The sequence below is a fragment of the Thalassophryne amazonica genome, chromosome 4 (genome assembly GCF_902500255.1).
Source record: "Thalassophryne amazonica chromosome 4, fThaAma1.1, whole genome shotgun sequence".
NCBI classification, from domain to species: Eukaryota; Metazoa; Chordata; class Actinopteri; order Batrachoidiformes; family Batrachoididae; genus Thalassophryne; species Thalassophryne amazonica.
Genome location: NC_047106.1, coordinates 1,120,598 through 1,142,537, shown reverse-complemented (window position 1 = coordinate 1,142,537; position 21,940 = coordinate 1,120,598). Strand labels below are relative to the sequence as shown.

General features: G+C 42.5%; 1 protein-coding gene and 1 non-coding gene across 6 annotated transcripts in view; both read right to left on the bottom strand.

Moving 5' to 3' along the window:
* Positions 1–21,940, bottom strand: part of atg16l1 (ATG16 autophagy related 16-like 1 (S. cerevisiae)) — a 164,587-nt gene that overhangs the window by 65,005 nt on the left and 77,642 nt on the right. For 3 of the 5 annotated variants that reach the window (XM_034169002.1, XM_034169004.1, XM_034169006.1), the window contains 2 exons: positions 10,938–11,043; positions 10,455–10,560 (listed from right to left, as the gene is read on the bottom strand). In XM_034169002.1, the coding sequence (XP_034024893.1) occupies positions 10,455–10,560; positions 10,938–11,043 (212 nt within the window). The remainder of the gene's footprint in view (positions 1–10,454; positions 10,561–10,937; positions 11,044–21,940) is intronic. The other 2 variants (XM_034169003.1, XM_034169005.1) reach the window with 1 other exon arrangement.
* On the bottom strand, positions 7,816–8,076 carry LOC117509682. Its single transcript, XR_004560474.1, has one exon.

Here is a 21,940-nt window from a genome sequence, read left to right as displayed (position 1 = left end):
GGTTAAATTCAGTAGCCACATTTCATTGTGCAGGAAAGTTCTTCTGTTCTGTGCATATAACAATAAAATTTCCTTGATCCTTGATAAAAAAAAAGTAAACATTTTTAATGGAGTGTTACATTGATTTAAACAACTTTAAAAGAATATATCACTCCATAAAAAAGTAAACATTTTTAATGGAGTGTTACATTGATTTAAACAACTTTAAAAGAATATATCACTCCATAAAAAAAAAAAATTATGGAGTGATAAGTTAGTTGAAGAATGAAATGCACAACAAGTCAGACTCCCAAAAAATTTCAATTAAGTTGTTTGCTTTTTGTGAACAAGCAGGAGAAATTTCTGAGATTGTTCCAACATCACTGCACTCCAACAGCATGAAGCTCAGCATTTTGAAGCCTGTAATCCAACCGAACCACTCACTTATGGTGTCATGTTTCATAATTTAGACATCTAAAAACACCTACGGACATACGTAATTTTAACAATATCTAAGAAACTTCAACATGTTCACAGCAGCAGCATAAAGAATAAGGACACAATTTATCAGTACCTTTTACTCAGAATGCATTGCACTGGTCCAACTTGAAGTGGTGGCCAGTAATTGTTCACACATGTGCATTGGTATTACATTCCATTTTATTTAGTTAACAGTGAACGTGGTTTTTTCTATTCGACTCTTACTTCTTATAGAAGTGTTTTTTTCTTTTCTTATTGCTTCAATAACCCCAGATCAAATTCCTTGTATGTGCAAACTAACTTGGCAATAAATTTGATTCTGATTTTGATTCAAATTCAACTCAGATTGCAAGGCCAGTGACTTCAAACCTACAAAAGATGAACTCAAAGCTGTAAAGAGTGGCACTTAGCGCTACTGGACTGGTTTCTTTTTTTTTTTTTTTTTACTATTTTACATACTGTGCAATAAATTAATTAATTAGGATTAATTAATTAATAAGAAAGAAAGAAAAATGCACAGAACTCTACAGGGCTCAAGGGTTGGTTGCACATTCATGGTACGTTTTTGGCAAAACAAATCTCCCTCTCTGATATTTCCCATAGTTGACAGGTTTGGTTAGGCAGCCTCAAACTAAGTCTGACAACTAGCCTGGTAGCAACCAGACTAATTCAGAAGTATAACTTACTACAGTAACTCAGCAAGACTTGACGTTAGTGAGATTGCTGAAATGGAACCCTCACTTAGGAAGTTGAGACTCGTCAAAATAAGCGGGGATTTGGCTTAACTGCGTTTGCTGGAATACCCCTCTGGTGGGTGCAGTGTTCTCTACTCAGATCAGGGGTGGGCAACCTGTTCCAGAAAGGGCCAAGAGGGTGCAGGTTTTCTTTGCAGCCACTGATTCCACCAGGTGATTTCATTGATTAACTGATTCCATCTGCTCAAAGTGATATTAATCAGTGAAATCACCTGGTGGAGTCAGTGGCTGCAAAGAAAACCTGCACCCTCTTGGCCCTTTCTGGAACAAGTTGCCCACCCCTGGATTAGACAGAACTTTAGTGATCCCTTGGGAAGACTAACTCAGAGAAATTGAGGTTCCAGCAGCATTGTATAGCAGCACACAGGTAAGAAGCACACAGAGTATGAAAAGTGAAAGTAAAATAATCTGCAAATATAAATACACAAATACTGCTTACTATGGGTTAACTGGCTCCTACTGTTCCTCTCCTTCCCGTCCTCTGTCTTCCTGTTCCTCCTCCTCCCCCTGAGTGAGGAGTTGTACAGTCTGATGGTCTGAAGTACAAAGGAGTTTCTCAGTCTCTTGGTCCTGCACTTGGGAAGGAGCAGTCTGTGGCTGAAGAGGCTCCTCTGATTCCTGATGACAGCGTGCAGAAGCTGACTGGCATCGCCCATAATGTCCAGCAGGCTGTCCAGTGTTCTCTTCTCTGCCACCATCAGCAGAGAGTCCAGCTTCATGCCAACCACAGAACCAGCCCACCTGATCAGTTTGTCCAGCCTGGATGTGTCCTTCTTGCATGTGCTGCCCCCCCTCCCAGCACACCATAGTGTAAAAGAGGAAGCTGGCTACAACAGACTGGTAGAACATCCACAGGGGTCTCCTGCAGATGTTAAACAACTGCAGCCTGCACAGAAGGTCCAGCCTGTTATTTGTGAGACCAACATCATCCCCCCCATGATGATCACAAAGTTCCTCCCATACAGTAGCTTATAAATAGTCTGTAAGATTTATATGCCTCCTTGGTGTTAGGCATAAAATAAGTCCAGTATTTTATTGTCTCTTGTGGGCCAAGTAACATACAGGGTAAATGTAGGCGGGGGGTGGGGGGGCATGACTAAAGTCTGCCGATATAAGAAAAAGGGCTCATTGGGACTTTCAAAGCAGCAGAAATGTTTCTGTCCCCTTCCCCAGATTTGTGCCTCAACACAATCTTGTCTCAGAGGTCTACAGACAAGTCATTTGACTTCATGCTTGGTTTGTGCTCTGACTGTCAACTGTGGGACCTTATATGTAGACAGGTGTGTGTCTTTCCAAATCATGTCCAATCAACTGAATTTACCCCAGGTGGACTCCAATTAAGCTGTAGAAACATCTCAAGGATGATCAGTGGAAACAGGAGGCACCTGAGCTCAACTTTGAGCTTCATGGCAAAGACTGTAATTACATGTGACAGGCTTTTTTTTTTTAATAAGTTTGCAAAAATGTCAAAAACAACAACAACAAAAAAAACTTTTCACGTTGTCATTATAGGGTGTTGTGTAGAGTTTTGAGGGGAAAAAAATGTATCCATTTTGGATTAAGGCTGTAACATACAATGTGGAAAAAGTGAAGCCAGCAAAACATCGGCATCAATTTGACCAGTTTGTCATACATGACACTGACAAAGTGAGGAACTTTGGGGTAATTTTTGATCCTACGTTGTCCTTTGGCCTCCACATTAGAAATATTACGAGGACTACTTTCTTCCACCTGTGAAAAATAGGGAAGATTCGTGCCATCCTGTCTATGGCTGATGCTGAGATGCTGATCCATGCGTTAATCTCTTCTGGATTGGACTACTGCAATGTTCTATTTCCTGATTTACTGCAGTCCAGCATTAGGGCTCTCCAATTGGTTCAAAATGCTGCAGCCAGACTTTTGACAGGACGCAGAAAGTTTGACCACATTACACCCATTTTAGCGTCTCTTCACTGGCTTCCTGTCCCAGTGAGATCAGATTTTAAGGTTCTGCTACTAGTCTATAAAACTGTTCACGGACTGGCACCTCCCTACTTAGCTGACCTAATAAAACTTTATGTATGTAGACTGCCTGATGTCTTAGCTTCACATTTGACAAATACCCAATCAGTAGACAGTCTTGTGGATAGTTTAAACTCAGTGCTCAAAACTACACTCGACATGATTGCACCACCTGTGTTAAAACCGCGCCCCCCAAATCACAGTCACCTTGGTTCAATGATTATCTGCGTGACCTCAAGCATAAAGCAAGAGGTCTAGAACAGAAATGGCGTCGTTCAAAATTAGAAGTATTCCACCTTGCGTGGCGCGATGCTATCTTAGACTACAAACACGCATTATTGGCTACAAAGCGGACTTACTACTCTGATCTGATCAACAAAAACAAGCAGAACTCGGTCGACTGTGCTGGAAATGATTAATCTTTCTTTAACTTCTGGATCTGTTCCTAAATGTTTCAAATCTGCAGTGATTAAACCATTACTTAAGAAACCTAATCTTGACCCTAGTGTATTGAAAAACTATAGGCTGATATCAAATCTATCATTTTGCTCTAAAATTCTGGAAAAAGTGGTGTCACAGCAGCTCGTAGACTATCTTACTGAGAATAATCTCTTCGAGCCACTGCAGTCTGCTTTTAGAAAATATCATTCCACAGAGACGGCTCTCACTAAAGTGGTGAATGATCTTCTGCTTACAATTGATTTGGACACGACTACAGTTCTGTTGCTGTTAGAGCTCAGTGCTGCATTTGATACAGTGGATCATCATATTCTAACTTGATAGGCTGGAAAATCATTCTGGGATTACTGGGAGTGCCCTTGCATAGCTGACGTCATACTTGACCAGTCGTTCTCACTGTGTTTTGTACAGTAACACTACCTCTAACCTTAGTTACATGAAATTTGGGGTTCCACAGGGGTCTGTTTTAGGCCCCCTGCTTTTCTCTCTTTATATAGCACCCCTTGGGCACATATTGCAGCGTTTTGGGATTACTTTTCACTGCTATGCAGATGATACTCAGTTATACATGCCAATAACTGCTGGTAATCTCGTTCACATAAAATCCTGAGAAGATTGCCTTGCAGCAGTGAGAAGTTGGATGTCTAGAAACTTCCTACTTTTAAACACTGATAAGACTGAAATGATGGATTTTGGTCCAGTGAGACATCGGCACCAATTTGACCAGTTAACGCTCAGCCTAGGCTTGTGTGTCATACATCACACTGACAAAGTGAGGAACCTTGGGGTAATTTTTGATCCTACGTTGTCCTTTGACCTCCACATTAGAAATATTACGAGGATTGCTTTCTTCCACCTGTGAAAAATAGGGAAGATTCGTCCCATCCTGTCTATGGCTGATGCTGAGACCCTGATCCATGAGTTCATCTCTTCTAGATTGGATGACTGCAATATTCTATTTTCTGGTTTACCGCAGTCTAGCATTAGGGTTCTCCAATTGGTTCAAAATGCTGCAGCCAGACTTTTGACACGAAGCAGAAAGTACAACCACATTACACCCATTTTGGCGTCTCTTCACTGGCTTCCTGTCCCAGTGAGATCAGATTTTAAGGTTCTGCTACTAACCTATAAAATTATTCATGGACTGGCACCTCCCTACCTAGCTGACCTAATTAAACCTTACGTACCGGCCTGGGCTTTACGTTCTCAGGGTGCAGGACTACTTTGTATCCCTAAGGTGAATAAGAAGTCTGTGGGTCACAGAGCTTTCTCTTATCGTGCACCTGTTCTGTGGTATGATCTCCCAGCGTCAATAAAACAATCAGATTCTGTGGAGACTTTCGAGTCCAGACTTAAGACGCACTTCCTTTCCCTTTCATATGGCTAGCATACTGGTACATTTTTGTTTTATGCTTTTTACTCTTAATTTATTAGTAACTGGAGCGGGCTGCAGCCTCAACTTTACCTAAATTCTGGGTCTTTTAGTGAAGTTTAGGGCTAGTGGCCGGTGATCACCTTAGTATTTCTTCTGTTTTTCTTGTTGCTTAATGCTGAAAAATTATACATCAAGTGTAGTTTTTCTGGACAACTGATTCTGTTTTCTCTCTGTCTGGGATGCGGCTGGATCCACGTGCTGGATTGGATGTTTTCTGTGGCGGACGAGGGACGGACTCTGCTGTAGGAACAGATCCAACGAGTGGCTCGATGACCCCAACCCCCTCCCCCCTTGACGGTGGACTGGACACCTGCATGGACTCTCATCAATTGTTGTTGTGTTCTGTATTGTAAGCCTCCTTGGTAGCAAAGCCCAAGCAAAGGGTCGCCCCTTTGAGTCTGGTCTGCTTGTGGTTTCTTCCTCAATTTCAGAGGGAGTTTTTCCCTTACCAGTGTCACCTGTGTTCTTGCTCTAGGGGTTGGTAAGGTTAGAACTTACTCATGTGAAGCACTTTGAGATAGCGTTGTTGTGATTTGGTGCTATATAAACTAAATAGATTCAATTGAAATTGATTACTTTCTGGACACACTTTATGTAGAATGTAGTTGTATGTATAAGTTTGGGGCCCCCTGATGATTTCCCTGGTTTTTCTTTATGAATCATTGGTTGTTTGGATCATAAATTTCAGTTAAATATATCATATAGCAGACTAACACGATATTTGAGAAGTGAAATGAAGTTTATAGGATTTACAGAAAGTTTGCAATAATTCTTTAAACAAAATTAGGCAGGTGCATAAAACATCAATATTTAGTAGATCCTCCTTTTGCAGAAATAACAGCCTCTAAATGCTTCCTATAACTACCAATGACAGTCTGGATTCTGGTTGAAGGTATTTTGGACCAATCTTTACAAAACATCTCAGGTTTGTTGGCTTCCGAGCATGGACAGCCCGCTTAAAATCATACCACAGATTTTCAATAATATTCAGGTCTGGGGACTGAGATGGCCATTCCAAAACGTTGTACTTGTTCCCCTGCATGAATGCCTTAGTTGATTTTGAGCAGTGTTTAGGGTTGTTGTCTTGTTGAAAGATCCAGCCCTGGAGCAACTTCAACTTTGTCACTGATTCTTGAACATTGTTCTCAAGAATCTGCTGATATTAACTGGAATCCATGTGACCCTCAACTTTAATAAGATTCCCAGTACCTGCACTGGCCACACAGCCCCAAAGCATGATGAAACCGCCTCCAAATTTTACTGTAGGTAGCAAGTGTTTTTCGTGGAATGCTGTGTTCTTTTTCAGCCATGCATACCGTCCCTTGTTATGTCCAAATAACTCAATTTTAGTTTCATCAGTCCACAGCACCTTATTCCAAAATGAAGCTGGCTTGTCCAAATGTGCTTTAGCATACTTCAAGCGACTCTGTTTGTGGCGTGTATGCAGAAAAGTGTGCTGCATTGCTGAACGATGCACAGAGACACCATCTACAGCAAGATCATGTTGTAGGTCTTTGGAGCAGGTATGTGGGTTGACTATGACTGTTCTCACCAGCCTTCGCTTCAGCTTATGAGATTTTTCTTGGCCTGCCACTTCGGGCCTCAACTAGTACTGTGCCTGTGGTCTTCCATTTCCTCACTATGTTCCTCACAGTGGAAACTGACAGCTGAAATCTCTGAGATAGCTTTTTGTATCCTTCCCCTAAACCATGGTGTTGAAAAATCTTTGTTTTGATGTCATTTGAGAGTTGTTTGGAGGCTCCCATGTTGCCACTCAGAGGGGAAATAGAGCAAAGTGGGGAAACATTTGCAAATGGCCACCTTAAATACACTTCTCATGATTGGATTCACCTGTGTAAGGAGGCCAAGGGTCAATGAGCTTACCAAACCAATTCTGTGTTCCAATAATTAGTGCTAAATGTATTCAAATCAATAAAATGACAAGGGTGCCCAAATTTATGCACCTGCCTAATTTTGTTTAAATAATTATTGCACACTTTCTCTAAATACTAGAAACTTAATTTCACTTCTCAAATATCACTGTTTGTTTGCTAAATGATATATTTAACTGAAATTTCTGATCTAAACAACCAATGATTTATAAAAGAAAATCATGGAAATTATCAGGAGTGCCCAAACACTTACATATAACTATATCAAAAACTTCAAACTCGTTAGTTTCACCAACAAACACAGAGTGTAGAATGTTAGAGCCTATACAAGACATTTATGTGGCAGGGGTGATGGCCAAGTGTTGGGTGGACTTTGTTTCACTGTGAAAGGTTCCCGGTTCAAACCCCACCCCTAGTACATTTCTCCATGCAATGTGGAGTTGCGTCAGCCAGGGCATCCAGCGTATAACTTGCGCCAATTCAACATGCAGGTCCACCTTGGATCTGCTGTGGCGACCCAGAGTGCAAACAAGGGAGCAGCCTAAGGGACTTATTCTACAAGACATGCTATGCTATCTTTAATCATTAAAGCGGTTTAAAATCCATCACTATCTGCTGTGAAGTTGGTTTGAAAGTGTCCATTTTAAAACCACACCGAAGAACAATTTTACATTTGAGATTTTTTTTTTAGTTGGATAGTTGAGTTAAAGAATAATTATCTAAATATTTGGCAATTTTTCTTCTTCAGTAAATCATAAAAAAAATAAATCAACAGATAACTTGTTTTATTACCAATTCATGTGTCTGACGTGAAGGTCTCAGCTTGAAAACTTGAGATCAGCTCTTTGAGCTCCTCCCACAGCCTGATGCTCCATGTTGTTTGGCTCTGTTGGATTTCCATCACACTGAGCCAGAGGTACCTGGATCGTGGCTCAGGCTGTGATGTCACATCCTGTGTGTCAGCAGCCCCTCTGGCCAGCGCTGCATGACTCCAGCACGCTGGTGACAGGAGCTGCTGGGAGCCAGCTGGAGGAGCATTCTGGGTAATCAGACCTTTTACTGTTCATCACTGACCTTCATCACCTCGTCCTAAATGTAAGCTGCAAGCTTCACACCAAGATCTGTACACATTTAAACCGTCATCGTGCCAAAGACCGGTTCTTAACGCGTGGCAGTCGTTATCGTCACCGTTTAACTTATTTTGGGCTGTGATTAAAATACAGATTGTCGTAGACCACTGCACCCAGAGGGCACAAACATCCGCCAACACTAGCTTCCAATTCCACAAATTTTTACCTTGGAAAACATGTTCAAGGTCAAAGTCCTGTTCGAAGTGGCTTTTCATAAGCTAAGTTAGACGTTTCAGCTGGTCCCTTGTTTGCACTCAGGGTCGCCACAGCAAATCCAAGGTGGACCTGCACGTTGAATTGGCACAAGTTTTACGCTGGATGCCCTTGCTGATGCAACTCCACATTACATGGAGAACTAGGGGTGGGGTTTGAACCGGGATCCTTCCACAGTGAAACCAAGTCCACCCAACACTTGGCCACCACTCCTGACTTAGATGTGATCAAATGTCAGGAGGATGCATTTAATTCATGCACCTTCAAAGTTTCCTGTGGTGTTGTCAGGTGTGGGGGTTTTTTTTTTTTTCAACTTTTTGGGTTTCTGAATTATTTTTCAGATCATTTTCACAGAACATTGGTTTTCTCTGTTGTGCACAAGTTGTGATTTCTTTTTGTCACGGTTTCTGACTGATAACTAGAAGACAAAGAGACATAAAACTGGAACCTCCATCCAGTTTGGTGGTGAAGGTAAATCCAGAACAGAAAAATGAGAGTGACTGAGGGACTTTTGATTGAGATATAATGCAAAATGTACATCAAATGGGCTTTAATATATTAAATTCAAATGTCCACAAAATCCACAATCCGGATAGGATCTGAATCAAACTTTGTTAGGTGACAAAAGGATACCATATTATATAATCCTCTTAAATATGAAAGAAATTCTTTTCTTTTTTTGTTTTTTTACGTAGTTGTAAATTTTTGAAAATTCATTCAGTATTCAAGGATATTGATTTTTGATGACTTTAACCTCAAAAATTTTCATGACAATATATGAAAATTTGTGGGTTACAGGCTGTTCACAAACAAACGGGCGAAAACATAACCACATCCCAACTTCATTGGTGGAGAAAATGAGTGAGGGAACATGCACATTTCCTCAGGGATCACACCTTGGGCCTCTCCTGTTCAAACTTTACATGCCTGCACGTTCTACAAAATGAACACGGCCAGAGGGGTCCTCATGCTTTTGCCACCAAGGAAGCCATTACAAGTAGTGATGTAAGACCATAATCAGCTTTTGTGGTTATTTCACAGCAGACAGGCAGTGAACGCATCCCAAGAAATGATGAAAATTAAGAAAGAAAGAAATCAGAGAAGAAACTGACAAAAGATTCTTCAAATCCACTTGTGGTAAAAAAGTCTACAACTGTTTATGACAGAACCGTCGTAAAAACACTGTTCAGAGTACAGGGGGGGCAAAACCGCTTTCTCATGGCGCCAAGTGCAGGACAAGAAAGAAACATGCTTCAGCAACAGGGACACTGCAGAGACGCCATGACGGTACTTCATCCTCCTTTAATTAAACAAGAGTCATCAGAGATGACATGTCCCCTCAGACCCCACAAGTGACCGGTGTGGGAGGGGGAATCACTCAAGTACACCCTTGGATGAAAATGGTCAACTGGTTCTTGAAATATCACACTAACAAGCGAAAACAGACGGAGGGACAGATGGACTTGCTGATCACTATATGTCCACCCTAATAATTAGTCATTTCATACTTGGGGGAGGGGAGAACACTATGGACTCACCATTTTGGAAATATTGCAAAATACTAAATGGAAGTCAAAGTGCTACACACACACACACACACACACACACACCAGAATCTGCGTGGGACATCACGGCTGTGTGCACAGGATGCAGTGCACATGAACACACTCATGCCCCGGCTGTTGAACAACTTAAAAATTCAACAGTTTCAGACAGTTATTGTTCCGTTCATGGCATTGTAGCAGACTGATGAGATGGTTTGCTCTGTTCAAAGACACCTCAGTGATTTCCCTGTCTGAATCCTCTCTAACCGCCATCTCTCCAAAATGGACCCTCTTGATGGCTAATGACTGTAGTTTTGGGAGGAGTCACTAACCAAGGCTAATACTACAGCTCCCATGATGCCTTGCAGTGGGAACTAACACCAGCTTGGCAGCAGTGGTTCAGCAATTAAAAAAAAAAAAAAAAAAAAGCCTTAACCACAATTTTAATGTCAGATGTGACAAAGAAGAGAAAGCAGTAAAAAGTACCTTTTTCCCCCAAAAGGTTAATGGTTTCAAATGTTCTTACCACTAACACAATGTGTCTCGATACTTTTAGCTCCACCCACCAGATAAGACCTCCCACAGCTTCACTCTGCGGTCCATTCCTCCGGTGGCTAGGAGACGGGAGCTGGGACTGAACTTCACAGCGTTTACCTCGCCATCATGAGCATCCTGATGGAAGACAGACAGACGGTAACTGGTTTCAGCTTCCTTCCTTTCATTGGGTGTCAGTCACACCACACCGGCAGCACGTCCCCACAGCGTCCAAACATGTCCGCAGGACATCCCCGGAGTGTCCAAATGTGACATGGCGCATGTTGCACCTCTGACCAGGATTGCTTGAGGGTAAACAAAGCTTTGATGGTCATCATTGACCATTTAACATCCAACAGACATTTAAATCAATGTGCATCCACAAGTGCCCCAAAGAGGTACATTTTGGGAATACTATATTGAAAAACAAAAGTTATGATAAAATCTTTATCAGTTCTGAGCCAGGTCCCCTCTACACCCAGGCGATGAGAGCACTTTGCAGCTCAAATACTTACAAACACGTGCAGCGCTGTGGACGGGACGCGGACATCAGCACAGACCCCTGATGGGGGCTCTGCAGTGTCAGGTGAGGTGCTGAAGGAGTTACCAGCTCGACGCCTGCTGAGGAAGAGGATGTCACAGTCAGAACAGGAAGAGCACCTACAGATGCAGCTATCGATTCTTTAAATAATCGAGTATTCTATCAATTATTTGAGCAATTGGATAAAAAGTACTTTTGCGTTTTTAAACACCATCAACAGTCCAGGGCTCTCCCTAAGCAGTGGCACAATGTCTCTGCGCCAAAATCTTAGTAAATCAGAACAGACACACACATCCAAGAAGTGGGGAAAAAAAAAAAGGCGTGCTGGATCAAATGAGACAAATATCACAGCAAAAATCCACACGGTTCTCGACCGGAAAAAGGTGCTTTGCCCTCTTCAGGTCGGTGGAGTGTCCTTGCCTCAAGTGGAGGAGTTTAAGTATCTCGGGGTCTTGTTCACGAGTTAGGGACAGATGGAGCGTGAGATCGATAGACGGATCGGTGCAGCATCTGCAGTGATGCGGTCGCTGTATCGGACCGTCGTGGTGAAGAGAGAGCTGAGTAGGGGGGCAAAGTTCTCGATTTACCAATCGATCTACATTCCGATCCTCACCTATGGTCATGAGATTTGGCTCACGACCGAAAGAACGAGATCGCGAGTACAAGTGGCCGAGATGAGTTTCCTCCGCAGGGTGGCTGGGCGCTCCCTTAGAGATAGGGTGAGGAGCTCGGACACTCGGGAGGAGCTCGGAGTCAAGCCGCATGCTCCTCCACGTTGAAAGGAGTCAGTTGAGGTGGCTCAGGCATCTTTTCCGGATGCCCCCTGGACGCCTCGCTGGAGAGGTGTTCCAGGCACGTCCCATTGGGAGGAGGCCCCGGGGAAGACCCTGGACACGCTGGAGGGACTACATCTCTCGGCTGGCTTGGGAACGCCTTGGGGTTCCCCTGGAGGAGGTGTGTGTGGATCGGGAGGTCTGGGCGGCTTTGCTTGAGCTGCTGCCCCCGCGACCCAACTCCGGATAAAGTGAAAGAAAATGGATGGATGGATGGATGGATGGAAATCCACACAACCTGAGTGCTCCCGTGCAAAAAGCTTTATTTGGACACAAATAAAATAGCTGCACCAAAATGTTGACATTTTGCTGAAATAGTGATGGGATGTGGTTTCTGTTTTGTTTTTTCCCCAACTTGTAAAATGTAGCTTTTTTTTTTTTCAAGGTTGGTGGACTGGGTCCCTGTGTGATTTTTTTAATCCCTCTTTCTCTGCGATTTAGCAGATGCATTTCAGTTGGAGGTTGAACATGCAAGCATTGCAGTCACTTTTATTATTATTATTTACATTACCGTGTTTGTGAAGTGTTGTGTGTTGCCCAAAAAAGCAAAAGTTAAAACGTGAAACACTCAGTGCAAGTCTGAGCAAAACACAGAAGAAAGAGTGGACTTCTGCTGAGAGGATCTTTCAGAAACTGTCAGTGTGGCCGGGGACAGAGTTGTGACTCCCCCGTTGTGAGGGGAGTGCTGAGCCCCTCACACCGGGCAGAGAGAGACAGCAGCCGGCCGCCCAGTCAATAGTCAGTCCCCACGTCGAGTGGACCGTGTGTTTTTAAAAAAATAGACAAACACACTGCTTCGCTTTAAATGCACAGTCAGTCTGTATCAGATGATCAGCGTGGACCCTCTCTCTCTTAAAAGGCTTTATTTTACTCTGTGTCACATTGGAAAGCTGGAGCTTTAGGCACTAATGTGATGAGCGTTTATATATGGCTTATGGGCCATCCTGCTCAGTGTCGCTCTCATTGGAGCGACAACACACAGAATGTGTCTCTTTGTCCCAGATTGATCTCTTTAAGTGCAGCTTCTTGTTCTGACTTTAACACTAAGTTAACGCCCAACTCTTTCATCACCAACTGTAAATGGTCATCAAAACATTCCAATCATATCTTTCTGAACTTTTCCGCATGAAACTCCGTCGTGTCAATGTTTACAATGTGCTTGAGCAATAACAGGTGAAGTTGCTCATAAACTTTAAGTTTCTTAAATATTTATTACGGCCGCTCTTAAAACTTCAGTTCTCTTTATAATTTTATTACTGGTAAATTTTAGAATTGATTTAGATGAGTGTCAACATGAGATTTACTCATTATCTCACAGGAATATCACAATTATCTGGGAACTACTTTTTGCACAGGACTTCATCAAGCACGTCGGCCGCGGGCACGTACGAACACAGAAGACCCAGAAACTGGACAGTTGTTTGGTCAAAACAAGAGCGTCCACTTTTAACTTGTCATAAGCTAAGCTAGTGGCGCTGATGAAAGTGTGCTTATGGGCATGCTCTAGTCTTCTTCTGTTTTTTTTTTTCTGGGGACATTACAGCGCCACACACAGGCCTGGCATATGTATTACAACACTAAAAGCTTTGGGCGTCAAACATTTTTTGTAATAAAATGATTTGAATTACTCGATTAATTGTTTCAACCCTAAGAGCACCCCTTGGGCACATATTGCAACGTTTTGGGATTACCTTTCACTGCTATGTAGAGGACGACATTTTTCGGGAATTCCTGTGGGTCACGTGATTCCTGCGGGATTCCCGCGGGATGGGAGTCAAAATTTGATCAATCCCGTGATTGGGATGGGACGGGAATAAAAATGAACGGGAGCGGGCAGGAGCGGGAATGCCAAAAATAGATGATGATTTTCATGTATTTAAAACAACCAAAACGCGTTCACACTGGGCGCGATCAGACGCTACAAATTAGCGGGGGTCGCGTGGCGACGGATGCGCCTCCTTCGCCTGGTGTGTTGCTCTGCTTTTGCTGCGAAAATTCGCACCGGTGCGTCATCAAATAGGAGGAGCTTCCATTCCGCCCGCCGCTCTCTGGTTGTCAGCCAAGTCATCATGACGGACCTGATCACACGGAGCGAGTTGTTGTAAAAAGCCCCCAATACAGAGAGTATCATTTGCTGCAGGAGCCGAGTCTGGATGACGGCTGCTTTCAGCGGTCCTTCCGCCTCTGCAGGACCCAGTTTGAGGACCAACTGTCCCGTTCACGCGCGCACATGTAAACAATAAAAGAAACTCCGCTGCTTGCTGCAGCTGGCTCTTCCACCAAAAAACTCTGTCATAATTGTGTTTAGAAACCAGTCACCATTTGTTTTATTATACATCTGTGTAGTTAATAAAATATTCTCCACAGACAATTCGCTCGCGCGCGCACGTAAAATAAAAAGAGAAAGAAACTCCGCTGCTTGCTGTGGTGCTGCTGCTCGCTCCAAAAACTCTGTCATAATTGTGAAATAAAGGACAAAAGAGACATAAGTCCTGCTCACAGGCTGCTACCAGAGACAGGACATGTTCACGTCTTCAGTCAAACTCCAGACATCTCCACGTCACTACATATTCAGTCCCTGATTGATCATCATGGTGCGAGACATATGGGAGTGGGATGGGAGTGGGACTGATTTTGAGTGGGAGTGGGATGGGATTGGGAGTTATCTTTACAGGAGTGGGACGGGATGGGATTTATTTTTTTACTCCAGTCCAGGATTGGGACAGGATGGGATTTTTTTTTCTGGAGCGGGATGAGACAGGAGTGAAAATCCACTCCCGTGTCATGCTCTACTGCTATGCTGATGATACTTAGTTATACGTGCCGATAACTGCTGGTAATCTCATTCACATAAAATCTTTAGAAGACTGCCTTGCATCAGTGAGAAGCTGGATGTCTATCCTGTTGCTCCTGCTATGTTTAGTACATTTGATCCAGTGTCACTTTCACAGCTCTCCGATGTAGTACAGAAACTGAAACCTACTAATTGTCCTTTGGACATTATTCCATCTAAGGTGCTTAAGCAGGTTTTTGACACAGTTGGACCATCTCTTCATTTTTTCAATACCTGTCTAAGGCTAAGGTCTGTGCCAACTGTTTTTAAGCAGGCTGTGGTCAGGCCACTTATCAAAAAACCCAACCTGGACCCCGCTGTGCTGTCAAATTTCAGACCGGTGTCCCATCTGCACTTTCTTTCCAAAGTTCTTGAAAAGCTTGTTTTTACTCAGTTAAACTCATTCCTGGTTCAAAATCAAATTTATGATAAATTTCAATCCGGATTCAGAGCGCGCCATAGCACAGAGTCGGCACTTTTAAAAGTGCGGAATGACATTCTGTTGTCTCTGGACTCCAAGACACCTGCGCTATTGGTCATGCTGGATCTCACTGCAGCATTTGATACAGTGGACCATTCCATCTTGCTGACCCACCTGGCCCAGCAGATGGGTCTCCAGGGACCTGTACTGAAGTGGTTCAGGTCATATCTTTCAAATAGGTCTTTTACTGTTATGATTAACGACCTCTCCTCTTCACCAGCTCCTCTGACCTCCGGTGTGCCACAGGGTTCAATTCTTGGCCCTGCCCTTTTCTGGTTGTACATTATGCCATTAGGTTCTGTTATTGCCCATCATGATGTGTCCTTTCATATGTACGCGGATGACTTACAAATCTATCTGCCTATGACTTCTTTTTCAGACACACAGACCATTAATTCCTGTCTCACTGACAAAGTGCTGGCTATCACAAAACTTTCTCTGAACAAGTCAAAAACTGAATTCATCATCTTTGGATGTTCCAGCCATGAAAATTCAGTTAAAAACATCACTTATTTTGGCTCTCAGCTCAACCACACTGTCAGGAATCTGGATGTGATTTTTGCCTCAGATTTAAAATCAGTGGTGTAGTCTACGCGGAACGCAGGTAGATGCCGTCTACTCACCTAAAATTACCAGGAATTTCCGTCTACCCACTTCAAATTGCGCCGGGGAACGTGACGGTGTAAATAAAATAAGCGCTTATTGACTAATTTTATTTTCTCCCTTTAAAAGACAGCCATCAGGCGTCCATCACTGCAAAGTGCACCGTATGTCCCACCCCCGCTTGCTCTGCTAGATAAGAGTTTTAATTGGCTCATAGAGAAATGGGGCGGGGCTACCAGCTAATCAGCGTGAAAGCCGCACACAAACAAGAAAAATGCTGGAAGTATCGATGGTGATTATTACCCGAAAAATGAAAAGAAAACTGGCCTCGGTTTTAGATTTTTTTTTTCCGAAAACGTCCACCTGCTGCTTCAGGGCCGATTGATGAAGTTTGCACACTGAGTGGAGGAGATAAACCTGGCGCTGTATGCATTTCTGGTAAGTAGGGTAGCCTACAACAGCTATTTTTTTATTTGTTCACTAAGCTAATGGGCCTTTCACACCAATACGTCAGACACGTCAAAAAAACGGTCTAAAAAGCATTATTTTCAATGAGACGCATTGGTTTTTAGATGCTGACGGGGGCACACATTGCCGCTTGTCGGCAGGCTGACGTAGACAAAGTTCAAGCCAATCCAATTTTCTGAGCCGTGACGTACCTTTGCGTTGTCCAATAGGAACGACGCGTCGGGCCAAAACATGGAAGACTAGTGGCAGAAACCAGTGATCTGTACAAAATGGATCGGTGTAAAAATAAACCACTGATCTGTACAAAACAAAAGTGTCACAGGACTGCTCATTTATGGAGCAGTTTTATGAAGAAAAATCCTTGGAAATGTTTTTTTTGTTGTTGTTTGTTACCTCAGAATTTCTGATTACTGTTAAAAAAGTGTAAAACACTTGTAACTAAAATAGCTAAATAAATCAATAAATGGTTCTTTAGAAACCTTTCATCTGTAAATTAAAACCACCTGTTATTTCAGATTAGATAATTTCTTGTTTAACATAAGGAACCTCAGACATTTATTTTTAGACAAAATAACATGGAAATTTGTACTTTTAAGTCTGGTAGATTATATCTCATTTCAACCAGAAAAACAGACAATGTAAATAAATACAAATGTTTATTATAAATGCAACAGGAAATAATTTAACAATGACTGCAGTGACTGTAAAGTAGGATTTCTGTGACATAAACCTCTTGAATTTTTTTAATGCTCATTTCAACTTGTAATTTTGACAAAATATGTAATTGCCTTTAATGTTGTTATCAGGACAGAGTCATTTCTAAAATATGAATTTGAGCACAATAAGTGGAGAGATTCTACTTGTGCAAATGTCTCTGATTCATTTATTGTTAAAATATAAACTGAAACAGCTTTTTAAAAAAAATAGTTTTGCCAGTAATCTACAGATGTCTCTTGAGCTTGAGTCCCGTTGGCTGTTGGATAGTGTAGTTTTAAAATGACTGGAATTGGTAAGTGGCATACTCTCAGTAGTTGCATGGATGTCTTAGTTAGTTAGTTGGTTGTCTTCATACTATACTTTTGTGCCACTGATTTGGCCTACAATGTTTTTGTCATGGGTTGAAAAGGTTTCTGCAAAGTAAAGCATCTACCATATTTTCATTGTATGTGAATTTTCTGGGAGCGAGCTTCTGTCCTTCAGCCTAGCTGCTGTTTTAATGGAACTTAACGTATACTAATACGAGCTTGTTTATACTGGGTAGGTTTCCTTATGGACCACAAAGCCTACAGGTTCCACTCCCCCGTCTGGACCTGATGGACTGTCAATTTCAACAGAGATTGTGGTAGGAGGCGTGAGGCTCTGCAGCCGGTGCATGCTCATGTAGACCGGTGTGTTCTGTTTTGTTTTTGTTTATGCGTCTAACTGTCCACAAACAACGTGGGGCCATGCGGATTATATGAAGGGTGAATCTTGCGGCTGCTGAATTTGACAGTACAGGCTCATATCTGATACTAAATAGAGGGAGGAAAAGTGAACTCTTGCAATAATCTGCTCCTTATTATTGTTAAGAGAACTTTTCTTTCTTAATAACAAGGAGTCACAGTCACTTTTTTTTGAGTGACTGTGACTTAAAGTTGTCTTATTTACTGTTAAACAATACACAGTAGCTTGCATATGATACTTTTGGCTGGATTTAAATCATTGTTTATTCCTGGTTTATGACCTGATTAAATTTCTTTGTTAAATTAGGTTTTCAGATGCCAAAAAATAAATGTATTTGTTCTTTGTATTTTTTAATCACTCTTAAATTTACTGTTGTATACTGTATTTTGCAATTGGTGCAAATTACTTACATTCTGACACATTTCTCACATTTATAGTGGCAAATATAGAATATAAATAATCAGATGGAAAGTATAGATCTATTTGTTGTTATGGTGTTAAAAATGTTAACCGGGGCGCAATGCACGGGTTTGATGACGGGCAAAAAACACAGTCTACCCACTTCAAAAATGTAGACTACACCACCGTTTAAAATGTAATAAACAAATTGACTCTGTGGTTCGAGCAAGCTTTTTCCAACTCAGAGTTAGCTAAGGTCAAACCTTTACTAAACCGCAGAGATTTTTGAGAAAACCACCCATACTTTTATCAGTTCACGTTTGGACTATTGTAACGCTATACGAGGTCTGTCCAAAAAGTATCGTACCTTTTTATTTTTTGCAAAAACCATATGGATTTGAATCACGTGTGATTGCATCAGCCAAGCTTGAACCTTCGTGCGCATGCGAGAGTTTTTTCAGGCCTGTCGGTTGCATCATTCGCCTGTGAGCAGGCTTTGTGTGAGCACTGGTCCACCCCTCTCGTCGGATTTTTATTGTGAATAAATGTCTGAACGATTTGGAGCTTTGCTGCATCAAATTTTTCCAATCAAACCCACTCAAACAACCAGATCATTTCCAACGTGAAGGCTTTGTTGATCCGGGACGTCGTCTAACTTTCACAAAAAAGGCAGAAGGCGTGAACATCAGCACTTTTTCGGGACATTCTACTGTTACAGGAGTTTTTTTTTTTTAATCAATCAATCAACTTTTTTCTTGTATAGCGCCAAATCACAACAAACAGTTGCCCCAAGGCGCTCCACATTGCAAGGCAAGGCCATACAATAATTATGAAACAGTCTACGTCTAAAGCAACATAACCAAGGGATGGTCCAGGGTCACCCGATCCAGCCCTAACTATAAGCCTTAGCGAAAAGGAAAGTTTTAAGCCTAATCTTAAAAGTAGAGAGGGTATCTGTCTCCCTGATCTGAATTGGGAGCTGGTTCCACAGGAGAGGAGCCTGAAAGCTGAAGGCTCTGCCTCCCATTCTACTCTTACAAACCCTAGGAACTACAAGTAAGCCCGCAGTCTGAGAGCGAAGCGCTCTAATGGGGTAATATGGTACTACGAGGTCCCTAAGATAAGATGGGACCTGATTATTCAAAACCTTATAAGTAAGAAGAAGAATTTTAAATTCTATTCTAGCATTAACAGGAAGCCAATGAAGGGAGGCCAACACAGGTGAGACATGCTCTCTCCTGCTAGTCCCCGTCAGTACTCTAGCTGCAGCATTCTGAACCAACTGAAGGCTTTTTAGGGAACTTTTAGGACAACCTGATAATAATGAATTACAATAGTCCAGCCTAGAGGAAATAAATGCATGAATTAGTTTTTCAGCATCACTCTGAGACAAGACCTTTCTGATTTTAGAGATATTGCGTAAATGCAAAAAGGCAGTCCTACATATTTGTTTAATATGCGCTTTGAATGACATATCCTGATCAAAAATAACTCCAAGATTTCTCACAGTATTACTAGAGATCAGGGAAATGCCATCCAGAGTAACGATCTGGTTAGACACCATGCTTCTAAGATTTGTGGGGCCAAGTACAATAACTTCAGTTTTATCTGAGTTTAAAAGCAGGAAATTAGAGGTCATCCATGTCTTTATGTCTGTAAGACAATCCTGCAGTTTAGCTAATTGGTGCGTATCCTCTGGCTTCATGGATAGATAAAGCTGGGTATCATCTGCGTAACAATGAAAATTTAAGCAATACCGTCTAACAACACTGCCCAAGGGAAGCATGTATAAAGTGAATAAAATTGGTCCTAGCACAGAACCTTGTGGAACTCCATAATTAACTTTAGTCTGTGAAGAAGATTCCCCATTTACATGAACAAACTGTAATCTATTAGACAAATATGATTCAAACCACCGCAGCGCAATGCCTTTAATACCTATGACATGGAAAGAGAAGCGGAGGATTGCGCCACCATGCCGCTCATGGTGCGGGACAAAACCACCTCCATGTTGGTCTCACAGGACGGCTTTCAGATGGCTCAGACGGCTTCCGGGTGCTTTTCAGTCGTGTGAGTATCCGAGAAATTGTGCATGAGCTGGACATGCCCCAACATGTCCTGTGAGACTTCATCACGGCGTTGCTTTGCGCCATGCGGCTCCGCCGCGACGCAATCCTCACCTATGGTCATGAGATTTGGCTCATGACCGAAAGAACGAGATCGCGAGTACAAGCAGCCGAGATGAGTTTCCTCCGCAGGATGGCTGGGCGCTCCCTTAGAGATAGGGTGAGGAGCTCGGTCACTCGGGAGGAGCTCGGAGTCGAGCCGCTGCTCCTCCACGTCGAAAGGAGTCAGTTGAGGTGGCTCGGGCATCTTTTTCAGATGCCCCCTGGACGCCTCACTGGAGAGGTGTTCCGGGCGCGTCCCATTGGGAGGAGACCCGGGGAAGACCCAGGACACGCTGGAGGGACTACATCTCTCGGCTGGCTTGGGAACGCCTTGGGGTTCCCCCGGAGGAGCTGGGAGAGGTGTGTGTGTGGATCGGGGGGTCTGGGCGGCTTTGCTTGAGCTGCTGCCCCCGCGACCCGACTCCGGATAAAGCAGAAGAAAATGGATGGATAGATGGAAGAACAAAATAATTTTTAAAAAAGCCTGCACACTTACTCCTTGGTTACTCTGTCCCGACGCGCAAATTCCTCCGCACGTCTTTTCATGCCGATAAAGTGCTGATGTCAAACTCTTCTGCCATTTCTGTGGTAGTCAGACGACGTCCCAGATCAACAAAGCATTTACTTTGGAAATGAACGGCCCATTCCACTGTTACAGGAGTTTTTTGTCATGAAAAGACGTGCGGAGGAATTCGCGCGTCAGGACGGAGGCGCAGGGCACAGAACAAAAAGCAAAGCCGTGATGAAGCCTCACAGGACATGTTGTGGCATGTCCAGCTCGTCCACAATTTCTCAGTCACATGTCCAGCTGTCTTGCCATTTCTCTGGTAGTCAGACGACGTCCCGGATCAACAAAGCGTTCACTTTGGAAATGATCTGGTCGTTTGAGCCTGTCGATCGCCACTCAGTGTGCGGCGCGCCATACGCCGCTGTGGGTCGTCTTTAATCCAGTTGTAATTGTCCTTAATCTGTGTGAGCCCCATAAGATCTTCACCGAAAGCCAACTGAATTTTCCAAATGGTTTCCACTTGGCTGTCTCTCACACTTTCTGAAAAAATTTTGATGAAGCAAAGCAGCAGTCGATCAGCCAATTTCCTGACAATGAAAATCCGACGAGGGGACTGGACCACTCCTCCCACAAGGCGTGCTAATAGGCGAATGACGCAACCGACAGGCGTGAAAAAACTCACGCATGAGCACGAAGGTTCAAGCTTGGCTGATGCAATCACACATTCACATCCATATAGTTTTTGCAAAAAATAAAAAGGTCTGTTACTTTTTTAACAGACCTCGTATATCTAAAAAGGAAGAGTAAAATAGAAGAGTAGAAAAGAGTAGAGCCACTTAGGTGCCTGGTCTTGAGAACCAGGGATGGTAGGTTGAAAAGCTTTTTTATCCCATGGGAACTCTCCCTACCCACCCAAGCGGCTCAAGTATATATAATAAATAATAAGACATAAGAAAGATAAGACATCATATATATATATATATATATATATATATATATATATATATATATATATTTATTAAGGGTAATAAACAACATATACAATAAAAATATGGTACTATATAATTACAGGAGTAGGTATTAAAACCTAAATATTAATACAGGAGAAGATTTGGTCATGGTATTGTTAGACAATATCTGTGCTAATTCTTTGTTTTATGTTAGCTATTAAGTATTTGTGTTATTTGTTTGGAAGTTCTGAGAAATATGCTAAGTTTTACTCTATCATCTGTCCAAGTTTC